Raw genomic sequence first — 13,789 nt, 5'->3', positions numbered from 1 at the left:
ACATAATACTCTTTAAAAGATCAGATTTTGATTCTCATTATGATCTACAGGAATTGGATCTGAATTGCTGTTTAATCTAATCCAGTGACAGATTTAAAAAGAGCTAATTGCAAATGAAATTCATTGCACAAGAGTAAATAGAAACCAGATTGCTATAAATCCAGCTTTGATGGAATCCACTTTGGCTCACAATGAAGATAAGTATCAGCAATTTAAATATTTAAGTTGCCATAATGGATGAGTCAGCATACTGAGCAATTTTTATGTTCCTTTTAAAACTACTTGGTTTTAAATAGAGTAGATGTGACCCGACTCTCAGCACTTTAAATGAGCCTTACGCTGTTGTCATGAAAAATTGCCAGGTACAAAAATCCACTGCTTCAATGTTTACAGCAATGATGATGAAAAAAAGAATTTAAATTTTTATTTTCCCCCAGTGTGTGGAGGAGTATATTTTTGCAGGGCTGGTCTATTATTTTGTTGCTCTGAGCTCACAAAATCTTAAGAGCAGTATACAGTCAGTGCTTCTAGAACAAGTAATACCAAGTACTGCATACAAATTAGAACAAACCCAGGAGAGAATGGCTTTCAGAAGTCATTTTTCTATCTGGCACTAGACTGTTAATTTGGATTTGATTACTGTTACCTTATTACTGACCTCAAAAGGATGAAGTCATTGCTGATTCCACATACAAATACATGTTGCTTATTCCCAGAACTCCCTATGTGTTGGTCTAATTACCATACAGCTTGTGGCTTAAAAGGCTTATCTAGATGACATCTTAATACGAAGACAAAATATTATTTGTATGTATTATTAGGAGATATTAATTGAGGTATCAGTTTTTTTCGGGGTGATGAATCTTTCTTGCCCAACAGTCTGATGGCTCTTTCAAGCACTGTTAGCAAGCTGTACAACTACATGTTAGTGCTTTCCAGTAAAAGACATACAGCTGTAGGCTATCGGAAATAACATTGCAGGCTGTCCTATAAACTGAAGAGTTTCTACATATGCTGTAAATGCTGAGGCCTACTGAATACCTTTCTATTTCAGAGTAATAATGGCTCTCGGGATGCACATGGGGTTACAGAGAAGGGTCTGAGGAGAAGGAATAAAAGTCACGAGAAGCAAGAACAAGGCAAGAGACAAAGACAAGCAGTGGGAGAAACTGCTGCTGCGAGGGAGGAGGGTACGTGTGGTGTCTCCCTTGAAGATATTTCCCTACTGGTTGCATTTCCCTGGATGTGGCAACCACACAGTTCACCTTCCCACAAATGGGATCAGCTGTTAAGAAAACAGGTGTGTGTGCACGCGTGGGAGTGGGAGGGGTGATAGGAAGGGCTTAGCAAGGAGAGAGGAGACAAAGAGGGCAAGCAAACAGTGTGGAATGCTTCCAGATGAGGGTGAGAAGATGGTGGCACGTGTGTTAACAGGGATGGAGATTGGAGAGCAGGCATGTATGAATTACAAAAAAAAAAAAGTTTACAACTTTTAACTTTGAGTGGGATTTCAAGGGACCACAGCTTAACTGTCTTTTAATGAGAAACTGAATATTCTGTTGCCATTTGGTTGCATCTTTGTAGGCCTTTCTCACAATTCTGCTTTTCTTACTTGGTGCCCCATATTGCTCTTTACTGTTATTGAGCAATCTCCTTGAAATGCCTTCCCTTTTTTTGTTTACCCTGTTCCACTCTTAAATTTCTACTTCCCACTTTTCAGACTGCCTCTGTACATTTTTTATGTTATCTGAGTGAATTTTCTAGACTTGCCACTTACTAACTTCAATACTTAATTCAGCTGCAGCATAGTATCTCTAAAATCTTTTGTAACTGGCAGCAGTCTGTATTTTCTGAGAAGATGGTTCTTTCTGAGGGTACCTCTGGTGGTGGTATAGCCCTCTTTCCAGTGCTCGGGCGACAAAAAGAGCAGTGAATCCTGTGTGTGCGAAATACAAAGGGAATTCATTGAGAGTCAAAAATCTTGGATCGATTGGTCTGTTTTGGGCACGTTCAAAGCCACGTTGCAAGCAGACATGTATTCATGTCCGGTGTGCAACCGAAATGTCGTGGTGAAGAGCTCTCGGCTCTCTGTGACCACGGCAGGCATGGAGAGATCCTGGGGTGGGTGAGTAGTGCCGGGCAGTGCTCCCCGCTGGCTTGGCCTCAGCCCCTGCTCGCTTATCGCGTTCGGGAAATGGGAGTGTGATGAGGAAGAACGTGAGCATCGTCAGCAGGCTGCTAATGAGGGTGGCGTACCGGTGGTGCAAGTACTGCTTGGACTATGCTGAAGCTGGCTGGGAAGTGGGGTGAAGTCAGGAAGAAATAATTCAGATGCTTCTTCCCGGACAGCTGAGAGGAACACAGAATTACTTACTAATTCTCTTTATTCTCATTAAAGCAGACTCAGGGCTAAGGTGTAACGGCGTTTTGTGGTGAAGTACATATATTCCAACATGGGAGCTGCTTGAAAAATGTTAAGGTTAGCACATCGTACTTTACTCGTGAGCCAGTGCTGACGTGGGTAAGAAGCGTTTTGGTAGCTGAGGTGACGCCAGGCGTGAGTGAGATGTGGCGCCCAGACCCGCAGGCTGGGGGGGCGGGGCGAGCCGGGCCCCGCCCCGCCCGGCAGCGGCCTCCCCGCCCAGGAAGGAAAGGGGCGGGGCCTGTGCCGGCTCCTCCTGCCGTCGATGGCTCCGGTCGCTGCCGTGGCTGCCGCGTCGGCCAATCGTGGCGCCCCGTCCTTACCCAGCCTCCGGTGACGCTCAGCGCTAGCTTCCGATTGGTGAGCGGCCGCGTCTGTCGTGGGTCTCTCTGCCCCCCACCTCCGCTCCCCGCAGGCGGAAGAGTCTCGCCCAGGACGGGGGTACGTGCGGTCGTTGTTTTCCTGCCGCTCCGCTGGCGCCGGTGGGAGCGAGGAGTGGCGGGGGACGGGTGGGGCGATGGGGGCGTTGGCGGGAGGGTAGCGCGGGACGCCCGCGTCCGGCGGCAGCGTGCGCCCGCTTGCCTCCAACGGCTCTTGCGCGCCCCGGTGCCCGGAGCCGCCTCCCTCCGCTTCTCCTCACCAAGCCGCGAGGGACCCTCGCCGCCCCCTCTGCCATGGGGAGCAGCGGCTCTTCCCTCCGCCTGCGCTCGGAGCCTGGGGCGGCTCCGTCGGTCCCGGCCCGGTGCTCCCACGCACCCCTCGGTGCCGGCCCGGGGCAGCGCGAAGGCGCTTTGCGAGCCCCGGGCTTGGGGCGGAGGGCGTCCGGCCGCGCTTCCCTGCCCCTCACGCCGGAGCCGTGACCTTTTGCTGTGGCGCGGCCTCAGCTGCAGGAAGTGGCGGGCCTGTGGCCGGGGGGAGCAGCGGGGCCCGTCCTTCCCCGCTGCCCTGCTGCAGGGCCACGGTCAGGTCTCTCTCAGCTTGCCATTATCCGCATCTGGGAAAGGAGCGGGCGTCCTGAGCAGAAAGTTTGAGGTCCGTCGATGAAAATTTAAAAAAAAAACTACTTAATTTTCTAAGTAATGCTGCCCTCGGCATAACAGTTACTGTCAGGACTTTGATTGCAGCTTTGGGATTCTGCCTCATGTTGCCCTGTCATGGCTTAAGCCCATTAAAGAAATATTGATGCACATAGTATACTCTTATGAGCAAAATAGGCCTGTGGATAATTGCAGAATTGATCTTTTTTTTTTCTGCCTCTCTCAAGTCTTCAAACTTTAATAGCACTCTTAAAGAATGCTTGCTGTAGACAGCAGTCACATTGCTCTAGGGCTCAGCATCGCGCGGATTCATGTAAGGTGATTACCTTTTTAATAATTTTGCCACGCAGCCTTATTTCTGTATAAGTTCCTTTCTTTCCTCCTTCTGTCTTCCTGTAATACTTAAAAACTAGACAATGTAGCATAGGGCTATGGTGTATGTGAAACTGAAAGTGAAACTGCATGTAATTACTAAAATGGGTGAGTGGTCTAAAGATCCCCCGTAAAAAATTACAGTGGGCTTAATGGAAATGTTCATGTAAACTCCTTACAGTGACCATGCCAAATATCTTTTCATAGTATATGCATATGTGGAAAGTATGTGGCTTAAAGCATAGTCTGATTGTTTGCTTGTAGAAGATGCTATCTTCTTTGAGGAGAATAGAGTTTTCTTCTTGATTTTAAATTTCTTCTCTTCCTCCTGTCTATCTTTTACTTTCTTCTTTGGAAATAGGAAGTTCCGTTCTTTGCTAACCCGAAGGTATTCCAGGGCCCTTGTGCAGCTTAATACAGTTTTCTTTTTGTAGACTTTTTGTATTTTCTCCCAACTGCTTTTAACACTTTGTTCATGTAAAATCAGTTCATTTTGGGAGTGAGAAACTGATTTTCAGATGAAAATTTGAGCTCTGATTCTTGTGTTTTCATTTCACTTCATTTGTCTGAATAATATACTAGTTGTTTTAACCTGATTGCTAGTGTCTACCAAGTATTATTTTTACAGTGAGTATAACTGTCCTTGTTCTTCAGTCACCAGTCTTTTTCTTGCAAGTGTTCTTGTGTTTCTGTTTATTGGACACGAGTGAGAAATGTTTCCTGAGAACAGTGGGAGAGCCTGTCTGCTCTTGGAAAAGAGGAGGAGACAGATTGTAGGAAGGGCATTGAAGGACAGCTAATGCGAGGGGTTTTGCCTATTTCCTTGCTGAGAAGTATGTGGATGTAAAAGTTTAAACCAAGAGACAGAGTTTTGTACCTTTATTTAGGTAAGAAAGTCAGCTGAAAGCATCTGTCTTAGCAGAGTTTCCCATCTGTGTAGTAAGATACATTTGGGCTAAAACCTATGTATGTGTCCATATTAACCCATACAAGGATAAACTTTAGCCTAGATCTTGTCATCTTGGTGGAGACTCAACTTCACAATGTCACTGGTCTTTCGCACTTGAGATATAGCTTATTATTTTCTTCATTCTTTGCTAGGGATATTGAGAATTACATACATACAGAACATTATCATAGAATCACAGAATGATTTGGATTGGAAGGGACCTTCAAAGATCATCTAGTCCAACCCCCCTGCCGTGGGCACAGACATCTTTCACTAGATCAGCTTGCTCAAAGCCCCATCTGACCTGACCTTGAACACTTTCAGTGATGGGGCACTGATAACATCTCTAGGCAACCTGGTCCAGTGTCTCACCACCCTCATTGTAAAAAAATTCTTCCTTATGTCTGGTCTTAAACCTACCCTCTTTCAGTTTTAAACCATTGCCCCTTGTCCTGTCACTACAGGCCCTGGTAAAAAGTCTCTCTCCATCTTTCTTTTAACCCCTTTTTATATATTGAAAGGCTGCTATAAGGTTGTCTTGGACCCTTTTCTTTTCCAAGCTGAGCAATCCTGACTCTCTCAGCCTGTCTTTATAGGAGAGGTGTTCCAGCCCTCCCGAATGGGAGGCCCTCATTTTTGTGTCCCTCCTCTGGACTCACTCCAACAGCTCCATGTCTCTCCTGTACTGGGGCCCCCAGAGCTGGACGCAGTACTCCAGGTGGGGTCTCACGAGAGCGGAGTAGAGGGGCAGGATCACCTCCCTTCACCTGCTTCTTGTTATGTAGCCCAGGATACAATTGGCTTTCTAGGCTGCAAATGTACATTGCTGGCTCATGTATTTATTTTTTTTTTTTCCACACGAATGCTCTCATTCCATTCATCCCCAAGTCTGTATTGATATTGAGCATTGTCTCAACCCAGGTGCAGGACCTTGCACTTGGCCTTGTTGAAATTCATGATGTTTGCATGGGGCCACTCCTCAACCCTGTCATGGTCCCTCTGGATGGTATCCCTTCCCTCTAGCATATTAAAACCAGTATTGTATAATAGCTAGGTGTTTATTTAACAGCTTGTGAGAGGGTGGCCAACCTGTTGCATTTGGGTTGGCTCTGTACTGTCCGTCCTTCCAGTAAGTCTGCTCGGCACTATGCTTATCCTTTAAACGAGAGCACGGGAAAGTACTTGGTTGGACTTCAGGCTGGATTAATTGTTCTGGCATCCTGCAGTCTGCTTCCTGACATCCTTTTTTGCGGAAACCCCACAGCTCTTGTTTGTCGTGCCCTCTACACGTGGGTGCCCTCAATCGGATGTGCGTTTGATCAGAGATGGCATTGTCCTAGAACAAAAAGAGGAATATCCACGTGTTGGTTACAGAATGTAGGCACATTCAGTAATGCTGGAAGAAATGGTGTATCACTGCTTTTTAGTCATGTATCTGCGAAGTCATATGGAGCTATAACAGTAGTGAGAGAAATGTTTAATGATTTTTACTGTTAAGTAGGGCTCTCTTGAAATCCCTCTGTGAAAGACTTCTCTGCAGAATTCGGAATGACATCAGTTAATGTTTAAATCACCTTAGAAAAAGGGCAGTTGCATTAGCACCTCTGTTTCCTTTTACTGCCTTGCGTGGATTCTTGCATGCCTGCTCTAGCACTAAGGTTTCTTTGTGAAATCATTAACCACATGTAGAAATAGTTCTAGATTTCTTGTCTGTGTTCTGTTGCAAAGTCTGTGCACCTTGTTTCTCCATGTTTGTCATCTGCAGTGAAACAGGAGAATTGTGTTGTCAGTTACGAGTGTTTGTTGTGGAAATACTGCCAGCAGACAGTGTTTATTTCACCTATTCACATTATATAGACTGCTTCTCTTCTCAGCACAAAGATAAAGTTAAAGCAAAGTGCAGGTTTGTGAGCTAGTATCAAGCACCAAAAATATAATTTCTGATAAAATAATAAACTTTGGCAGAAGGTTGCCCCGTATTAAAAAAGAAAAAAAAAATAAAAATCAACTTTTTCTGGTCTCCCTAGCTTCACTTGTTTGTCACTAACACAGTTGTGAAAACTCCATTTGAGATCCAGTCCGATTAAGTACTGAGAGCGGTTTTGTCTCAGATTTCTGAAGTGAGCCAGATGCCTCTGGTTTGTCACCTGATGTTTAAAAAACGCTTAATTATTAAGACAGGCTTTTGTGCAATGTATGATATCCATGACGTTTATCATTACTGACTTTAAAGTTGAAAGGGTTTTGCTAGGATAAATGCTAGTTGGTTTTTTGGATTGAAAGTTGGCTTAATTATATTAGCTGACAAAACAAACTATATATCCCCTTCAAATCATAGAAGGGAATGGTTTTTTTCATTTTGTTTCAGCCTTTTGAACTAGAACAATTTCATAAAAGTAAAATTTCTTTCATTAAGTCATCCAAGAATTTAACAGGCTATTTATAAAGTATCACAGAAAGGTTGAGGTTGGAAGGCACCTCTGGAGGGCATCTGCTCCAACCTCCCTGGTCAAGCAGGACCACCCAGAGTCAGGTGCCCAGACGGCTTTTGAATACCTCCAAGGATGGAGAGTCCGCAACCTCTTTGGGCAACCTGTGCCAGTGCCCGGCCACCCTCACAGTAAGAAACTGTTTCCTGATGTTCAGAGGGAACCTCCTGTGTTCCAGTTTGTGCCCATTGCCTCTGGGCCTGCCACTGGGCACCACTGAGCAGAGCCTGGCTCCATCCTCTGTGCACCCTCCCTTCAGGTATTTCTATACATTGATGTGATCTCCCCGTGCCTTCTCTGTTCTCCAGGCTGAACAGTCCCAGCTCTCCCAGCCTTTCCTCACAGGAGAGTTACTCCTGTCCCTTGGTCATCTTCATGGCCCTTCGCTGGACTCTCTCCAGTGTGTCCATGTCTCTCCTGTACTGAGACCCAGTACTCCAGGTGCGGCCTCACCAGCGCTGAGCAGAGGGGAAGGATCACCTCCCTCAACCTGCTGGCAACACTCCTAACGCAGCCCAGGGTGCCATTCCCCCTCTTTGCAGCAAGGGCACATCGCTGGCTCATGTTCAACTTGGTGTCCGCCAGGACCCCCAGGTCCTTTTCTGCCAAGCTGCTTTCCAGCTGGGTGGCCCCCAGCATGTACTGGTGCGTGGGGTTGTTCGTAGGAGCAAGATGCGGCACTTCCCCTTGCTGAATTTCATGAGGTTGCTGTCAGCACATTTCTCCAGCCTGTTGAGGTACCTCTGAATGGCATCCAAGTAGAGAGTGAAAAATAATTTCTGTTGTTGTTGACATATCTGAAATAATTTTTCCAGTGGCTTTTCTTGACCTGCTTTCTGAATTGCAGTAGAACTTTATGTTATGTTTGAAGGAGATGATTTTATTTAGATATTTTAATACTATTTAAATGGTCCATTATGTGACAAAATTCCAAAGGAAAATATAGCTTTGAAGAAATACAGCTTCCATCATTCTTAAAATGACAGTGTGTTTACAGGCAATGTGATAACTTTGGTCGGTTTAACATAACCACGGTTGTGTTCAGAAAAGAAACAGCACAGCATGTTTGTCTGTCTACTCCTACCCGTGGCCAGCCACGCCGCGGGGTGAGCACCGTGTAGTCTGTAGCGGCGACAGCAACGGGAACCAGGAGCTGTGCTCCAGTGTGGGTGGGCGAGGGGAAGGGAAGGATGGATTACTGCAGGGTGAGAAAGAGGCACGTGCAGTGATGGAAGAGTTACAAATAAAAGTACAGATGGAGCCTTTTCAAGGGCGGAGAAGAGGGAAGGGCTGTAAGAGCAGTCGTAAATCTGTAGTGGCAATTTTGTACCAAGGTATAGGGATCTGAAAATTGCTAGGTAAAAGTGTAATCTAGGAAGATAACTATATGGTAGAGCCCAGATATACAAAAGTAAAATAATTTTAGAATTGAGTGATTGATTTTAATGCTTTAAAGTAGCATCGTAACTATGGATGGACTTTTGGAACTAGATTTAGGAAGACAATTTTTTTTATCTTACTCATCAAAGGTGGCCTGTGTTTGTAGTGTAGGCAAACTCTGTTGGTTTGTTTTTATTTTACTTCTTAGTATAGACTTTTAATCACAGTTATTAACCAGAAAAATGTTCTACATCAGTCTTTCCTGTAATAGAATCGTAAGGGACATTTGTCCGTTGTTAGCCTTTGACAAGTACCTGGAAATTATTTATGGCAGATAGGGAAAATACAGAAGTTGACAATAATAAACCAAAATAGAACGGCATTAAGAGTGACTGCGAGTCAGTGCTCAATAGAAAAACTAAGTATTTTCACTTCTGACACTCCAACTATATATGCTAATCGTCTTATAGTGTGACACTAGATGTAATGTAGTACAGAATCTTTTACAGCTACTGTCTCTCCAAATTGTTGGAGAACTGTGTTGTTTCAGTAGTCACTTTGTAACACTAATTAACTTTACTTTCATCTTCCTGTATTTAAAGTTCTGTGTGATCCTTTCTCTGTGAAGCGGGGCGTTCTTTACCCTTGCTATTAGTTGATTCACTGAGTTGATTCCTTTTCCCTTATGTTAGAAAGGCACTATATTATCTACCTTATCTGGAGATTGGAAATACGGGTATCTCATGCGAGGTTCCTTGGCCTGACTCAAAGACCAAGTTCTGGTCTATGTATGGAGCCCTGTTGTATGTATCTTACTTTTTTTAACTGCTAAGGCCAGAGAGAGGATTATGGTTTGAAGATGAAACTTAGATTAAAACATTTGCTTTTTTTGCTTACCTTTGTTTGTTTGTTTCATATGTTTGAGTAAACAGTACATTCAATTTAATTTTTTCTGTTGCAGGTACTATAATTTATATGTAATGCATAAGTTTTTGAGTCGTGTGATGATTTTATTTTGTAGTTCTGTTTGTAAGGTAGGTTCTTTTTTTGAATATAGCTCAATATAGAATCCATAGAGTATATGGAATACTTAATTCTGTAAAACAAAAAAAAAACCCCAAATCAACAAAACACCAACACATTGTAAAGATTGCTCATGGTAGTGGTCAAACATCTCAAGACTTTACTGTTTTGTATTAAATGCACCTTTGGCTGTGTTTCAGGTATTTGGGACACAGTTGTTAATGGAAGAATTCATGTATAGATACAAAATAAGAAAGGCAATCTAATCTTTGAGGAAATGGCAGGATTCCTAGACAACTTCCGGTGGCCAGAATGTGAGTGTATTGACTGGAGTGAAAGAAGAAATGCCATCGCTTCCATAGTTGCAGGCATATTGGTAAGTTTTGAGAGGGTGTGAATGAATCATAACCACATAGACAAATTTGGAAGTACGACACGGTTACATTTTTGTGTCATATATTGTGAAGGTTCAATCTAACTGCACCTTAGTCCAGTATATTGCTTTAAACTTTTTCTTTTGAGTATAATTGTTAAGCACATTTTTTACAGGTCACGTAACTTTGTGTTTTGTCTGATAATGATGTACCAGTTCTGCTATTTCTTCTTTAAAAAGGATTGAAGTTCTTAGTAGATTTTTGGCACAATTAGGTGTGTTAGAACTCCTATGTTATACATAGTTTGTATCTCACAGAATCACAGATTGGTAGGGGTTGGAAGGGACCTCTGGAGATCATCTAGTCCAACCCCCCTGCTAGAGCAGGATCACCTAGGACAGGTTGCACAGGATCATGTCCGGGTGGGTTTTGAATCTCTCCAGACAAGGAGACTCTACAACCTCTCTGGGCAGCCTGTCCCAGTGCTCGGTCACCCTCACAGCAAAGAAGTTTTTCCTCATGTTGAGATGGAACTTCCTGTGTTCCAGCTTGTGCCCATTCCCCTTGTCCTGTCGCTGGGCACCATAGAGTAGAGTCTGGCCCCATCCTCTTGACATCTAGCCTTTAGATATTTACAAGCGTTGATGAGATCCCCTCTTAGTCTTCTCTTCTCCAGGCTAAACAGACCCAGCTCCCTCAGCCTTTCCTCCTACAGGTGATGCTCCAGTCCCCTCATCATCCTCATAGCCCTCCGCTGGACTCTCTCCAGTAGTTCCTTGTCTTTCTTCAACTGGGGAGCCCAGAACTGGACACAGCACTCCAGCTGTGGCCTCACCAGTGCTGAGTAGAGGGGGAGGATAACCTCCCTCGACCTGCTGGCCACACTCTTCTGAATGCCCCCCAGGATACCATTGGCCTTCTTGGCCTGGAGGGGACACTGCTGGCTCATGGAGAGCTTGTTGTTGACCAGGACTCTCAGGTCCTTCTCCACAGCGCTGCTTCCCAGCAGGTCAGCCCCTAACCTGTACCTCGGTGCAGGACCCTACACTTGGCCTTGTTGAATTTCATATGGTTCCTCTCTGCCCAACTCTCTAGTCTGTCTAGATCGTATTTAGAATCTGCATTCTTGTTCTTAAAGCTGCATGGGAAATTTAGCCATACGCTGATATTTAATTTGAATAGAAAATGTGACCTAAATGCTTCTCCAAAAACATCAGTGTTAAGGTTTGTGCAGAACTTGCATGTCAAGCAGATTTAGAGTCTGACTTAAAGCTAATAACTTTCTAGAATGGTTTATACTTTTAAAAAACCAATTAAACCAATGGTATACATGAACATTTATCATGTTTTGTCTGCCTCTGTAACCTTCCAGTCTCATAATACTGGTCCATTTTATTTCTAGTTTTTCACAGGTTGGTGGATAATGATAGATGCTGCAGTAGTTTACCCTAAGCCAGAACAAATGAACCATGCCTTCCATACCTGTGGGGTGTTTTCAACACTAGCTTTTTTCATGTAAGTGTATATAAAGGGAGTTCTTAGAAAATAAACATGAGCTGTTAGACATAGTTTTTACTAGACAATATGGTATATGATAAAACTTTGAATCACTTGGTTATAAATCACTTATTGAGTAATCTTGTCATACCTTTTTGCATGGCAATGTAAAGGCCTTTTATCTTTTACCTGTGGCCTTTGTTGCTGATCATGGTCTGTTTATTCATTGTTCTGTCTACACCACCACCCCCCAGTCCGTTTAGGGTAAATTGCTTTTCCCATGCACTTTGGCTGAATGTAAGAAGCAGACCTTCCTCTATGCAAGTGGCTTTCTATAATAAGCATTTAGATTCCTAGATCAAAATTCATGTAATGCTGCCCAGTTGCTTACCTCAGTATAAAACATTTGACTGCGTTTTCTGTTTTTAAAGAATTTTTACACCTGTCTCTGGCCCAAAGCTTCCTCAAATGGAGAGGCAGTAGTATTATAGCTATTGCTATAAAGATGTAAATGTGGCAGTCTTGAAGGAGGCGTAATAGCTTTTGTTGAATCATACAATATTGGTGAGAAAAAAGGATGCATTTAGATGTGCAAGACCTTTTTAACACTTGGTATCTGAGAGTTTCTGGGTTTTTTTCCTCAGCAATGTAACTAATTTTAAGAAAATGTATTGTCTGTCCTTACAGAGTGTCTCTCACTTGAATGCTTACTGTATTCATTGTGAAAGCCAGGCATCAAAAAGCAACTTGTATCATAATCATGAAAGCACTGTATTACTGGCTGTTGTTACTCCTGTGAAGTGGCTTTAGATGTTTTAAAAACTTAAACAGCCACAAAGTGACCAGGAATATTTCAATCACTAAAAAGGGCAAATCTTTCATCTTACAGGTCTGTTAATGTAAAAGTTTTATTTAAACTTATGAACTAATACAGTGTTTGCTTGAAATCCAGTTGGAATCCTTTCATTAAGGGACGTGTAATAATATGTGACTATACAGAATGCAAAGTAATTTCCCCAGATTTTTTTTCTCATCTTAAAAAAAAAAAAAAAGCTAGCTTTTAACTTATAACTTTAAAGTGATTTTCTAAAAAGTGTATATACTTTTTTTTGTTCTTAGGATAAATGCTGTATCAAATGCACAGGTGAGAGGAGACAGCTACAGTGACGGATGTTTAGGAAGAACAGGTAAATTAACTGTAAAAATCATGCTGAGTTGAAAGATTGATTATTTAGCTGGTGGTTGGTTGCGTTTTTTGTTTTGTTTTTTTTTTCCTAAGTGGTGATTAAACCTCTGCAAATCCTGTACAGCTGCTGGAAGAAATAAATTTCTGCCTTGTGGTAGGCTATGGAGCAGACATTCCTTAAGAACATCTTATTGTAGAATGTATCACAAACATTCTGTTTCCTCTGTATGTCCCCTACTGTGTGGTGTCTGTGGACCTGCTGTCCTCTCTCTGCTTTCATTCATAATTCCCTTACTATTTCCCATGTGGATCCCAGCGTCTGTTTTCACGTGACTTGTAGAATGCTTCACCAGAAATCTGGTAGTTTACTGATTTTTTTTAAACTAGTATACAGTGGGTTTTTGTGTGTCTTTCATAAATCAGCTTGAGAGAATCTTTGCATAGAAGTATTTTTCCTTTCCCATGAGCGAGCGGGTTGATTATTTTCAATGGCATCATCTTCCTTTTTTCAGCAGGTAATGTCTAGCTATGGTAGATGTTTTCCATCTGAAAATACCTTTCTGAAGTAAACACAGGAAGGGTTTGCTTTATGTACCCTATCGGAATGCCATCTTTACCTCAGAAACATGAGTACCTCATCATTAATCCACCCCAAGTTGTGTTAAGTGATGCTATAGGCATTCCCTACAGATGGGAGGAAATTTCTGTTAGTTGTGTCTGCTCACTCAAATAAGGGGAATCCAACTACTATGTGTTTTATTAGTGAATGCAAATTTTGGTTTATCTTGTCCTTGATAAGGGGTTGAATCCTTTCCCTTTGTGCCTCCAGCAAGATAACATATTGCATCATAATAGAGTTGTATCGTAATTGGATCATCTGTCACTATGGCTAATACTCTGTGTGGTTCTCAAGAGTTTTTATTATTTCCTGCAGGTGCTCGTGTCTGGCTCTTCATTGGCTTTATGTTGATGTTTGGTTCACTTATTGCTTCCATGTGGATTCTTTTTGGAGCATATGTTACACAGAGTAAGTTTCTTTATTTTCACATACAGAAAACTA

At 42.9% G+C, this 13,789-nt stretch overlaps 1 protein-coding gene across 2 annotated transcripts in view; it reads left to right on the top strand.

Annotated features, from left to right (window-relative positions):
- Positions 1 to 2,720: 2,720 nt before the first annotated feature.
- The window catches only part of TMEM50B (transmembrane protein 50B), a 17,628-nt gene continuing 6,559 nt past the window's right edge, over positions 2,721 to 13,789 (top strand). For both annotated transcript variants that reach the window (XM_075771013.1, XM_075771006.1), the window contains exons 1-5: positions 2,721 to 2,863; positions 9,873 to 10,048; positions 11,449 to 11,561; positions 12,663 to 12,730; positions 13,664 to 13,756. In XM_075771013.1, the coding sequence (XP_075627128.1) occupies positions 9,950 to 10,048; positions 11,449 to 11,561; positions 12,663 to 12,730; positions 13,664 to 13,756 (373 nt within the window). In that variant the 5' untranslated portion in view covers positions 2,721 to 2,863; positions 9,873 to 9,949. The remainder of the gene's footprint in view (positions 2,864 to 9,872; positions 10,049 to 11,448; positions 11,562 to 12,662; positions 12,731 to 13,663; positions 13,757 to 13,789) is intronic.

This window comes from Balearica regulorum, chromosome 1, assembly GCF_011004875.1.
Source record: "Balearica regulorum gibbericeps isolate bBalReg1 chromosome 1, bBalReg1.pri, whole genome shotgun sequence".
NCBI classification, from domain to species: Eukaryota; Metazoa; Chordata; class Aves; order Gruiformes; family Gruidae; genus Balearica; species Balearica regulorum.
The sequence above is the reverse complement of the archived record's forward strand: the minus strand, read 5'-3'. Positions and strand labels throughout refer to the sequence as shown.